Source organism: Sprattus sprattus (assembly GCF_963457725.1).
Source record: "Sprattus sprattus genome assembly, chromosome: 5".
Lineage (NCBI taxonomy): Eukaryota > Metazoa > Chordata > Actinopteri > Clupeiformes > Clupeidae > Sprattus > Sprattus sprattus.
The window spans coordinates 2,463,408-2,465,907 of record NC_137924.1 but is presented as its reverse complement, the minus strand read 5'-3'; the positions used below and the strand labels follow the sequence as shown (position 1 = coordinate 2,465,907).

At 52.9% G+C, this 2,500-nt stretch overlaps 1 protein-coding gene across 1 annotated transcript in view; it reads left to right on the top strand.

Moving 5' to 3' along the window:
- Positions 1-2,500, top strand: part of crfb1 (cytokine receptor family member b1) — a gene marked incomplete at its 3' end in the record, with an annotated part of 9,108 nt that overhangs the window by 5,851 nt on the left and 757 nt on the right. The window contains exons 6-7 of the mRNA XM_080839029.1: positions 1,126-1,259; positions 1,959-2,405. Of these exons, the coding sequence (XP_080695155.1) occupies positions 1,126-1,259; positions 1,959-2,405 (581 nt within the window). The remainder of the gene's footprint in view (positions 1-1,125; positions 1,260-1,958; positions 2,406-2,500) is intronic.

Below are 2,500 nucleotides of genomic sequence, written 5' to 3'. Positions count from 1 at the left end.
TGTCTGTGTATAACATCAAGTCTACAGCTTTAACATTGAGCTATCCGCAGGCCTTCAAAGATGCTGTTCCACGCCCTTGAAGTCCATAATCTTCAATTATGGCATCAGATTTGAAGTCTAGAAAGTTTGAAGGAGCTAGCTTAAAAACTTTTCTAGTAATAGCAATTTGAAAATGGCTCTTCAGAAAACGCTGCTAAAAAAAAGCACCTTAAGTACAGGCACCCTCTCCCCCCTAAAACATCTTTTCATGACAAAACTATTGGAGGGAGTGGAAGTCTGAGATGGTCGAGTGTGAGCCATTGTCCAATTTGCGCGTGAATTGACCAAGTGTCATTTTTGCTTCTTTTTTTTTTTTACTATAATCATTATTATTAATATTATTACTAGTATTAGTCTTCTTGCCCTTGCTGTGACTCTTTACAATCTAAGTTTTGTTATGCCTATACCTAGTTGTTGCTTGTCTGATGAGTCTTCTATATTTCATTTCATGTTCATTTCCCTCCCTGTTTTCCTCCCTCTCTCTCTCCCTCTTTCCATGTCTCTCTCTCTCCCTCCCTGTCTCTCTCTCTCTGTCGCTCTCCCTGTCTCTCTCCCTCCTTCCCTCTCCCTCTCTCTCTCCCTCTCTCTGTCTCTCTCCCTCCCTCCCTGTCTCTCTCTCTCTCCCTCTCCCTCCCTGTCTCTCTCCCTCTCTCTCTCTCTCCCTCTCCCTCCCTCTTTCCATGTCTCTCTCTCTCCCTCCCTCCCTCTCTCTCTCTCCCTCCCTGTCTCTCTCTCTCTCCCTCTCCCTCCCTGTCTCTCTCCCTCTCTCTCTCTCTCCCTCCCTCTTTCCATGTCTCTCTCTCTCTCCCTCCCTCCCTCTCTCTCTCTCTCTCCCTCTCTCTCCCTCTCTCTCTCTCTCCCTCTCCCTCCCTCTCTCTGTCTCTCTCTCTCCCTCCCTGTCTCTCTCTCTCTCCCTCTCCCTCCCTGTCTCTCTCCCTCTCTCTCTCCCTCTTTCCATGTCTCTCTCTCTCCCTCCCTCCCTCTCTCTCTCCCTCTCTCTCTACCTCTCTCTCTCTCTCCCTCTCCCTCCCTCTTTCCATGTCTCTCTCTCTCCCTCCCTCTCCCTCTCTCCCTCCCTCCCTGTAGGTCAGTATGTGCTACCTCTGGTGGGCTGGTCGATGGGCACTGTGTGTGTGGGTGTGTTTGTCATGCTGTCGTTCGCTGCTCTCTGCTACACTGGCGCCATCTGCAGGCGAAAGCCACAACTGCCCCAAAGCCTGGTGAGATGCACACACACACACACACACACACACACACACACACACACACACACACACACACACACACACACTTCTCCTCGTCTGGTCTCTTCCTCTCTCCTCTTCCCTCCTCCTCTCTTCTCCTCCTCCCTCCTCCTCTCTCCTCCTCTCTCCTCCTCTCCTCCTGTCTCTTCAACTTCTGCTCCTTTTCTCTTCTCTTCTGTCCCCAAACCTGGTACCACTTTTCTCCTCTCCTGCCCTCTCTCCTGCTCTCTCTCCTCCTCTCCACTCCTCATTCTCCTCCCCTCTTCCACTCCTCTCCTCCCCCTCTAATTTCTATCTTCCTCACTCCCCCTCTCCTCTCGTTTTCTTCCTCCTCACTCCTCTCCTCTCCTTATTTTCATCCTCCTCCTCCTCTCCTCTCCTCTCCTCTACAGTGCTGGGTCTTGTATTGGGTTGTCTTTGGCTGAGGTACAGTTCCATGTCATGTTTCTGATTCTCTCCTCTCTCCCTCTCTCTCCCTGTCCTCTCTCTCCTCTCTCTCTCTCTCCTATATCTCCCTGTTTCTCTCTCTACCTCTCTCTCTCTCTCCCCCTCTCTCTCTATCCCTCTACCCTCTCTCTCCCTCTCTCTCTCTCTCCCCCCCTCTCTCTATCCCTCTGTCTCCCTCTCTCTATCCCTCTCACCCTCTCTCTCTCTCTCTCTCTCTCTCTCTCCCAGGTTGCTTTGGTGAGGGGGTTCTTTCTCTCTCCTGAACGGGTGTATGTTGATGCAGTGTGTGTGAGCTCTGAGTGTGTGGCCCTCGCACAGAAAGGACACACACCCTCTGGAATACACACACCCAGCCATGGAGCCGACAGCGAAGAGGAGGATGACGACGACGAAGGAAGGAACTACGGGTACATGGACAGAGCTGGAGCCGGAGCGCCTGCCTCCCAGAGTGCAATGGGGCCAGATGATGCCGCCGCCGCACAGTATCATGGGAGTTGTAGTCCCCCTGAGGACAGGGAGCCGCTGCAGGGTCAGCCAGAGGTCAAAGGTGATGCCGCCGCCGCACAGTATCATGGGAGTTGTTGTCCCCCTGAGGAGAGGGAGCCGCTGCAGGGTCAGCCAGAGGTCAAAGGTCATGACTGTGGGCCCCCACCGAGCCGGGACAACACGCTGCCTGTGCAGGGGCGAGAAGAGAGGGATGAAGAGAAGAGAGATGGAGAGAGGGAGGAGAGGAACGACAGGCAAGAAGAGAAGAGAGATGGAGAGAGAGA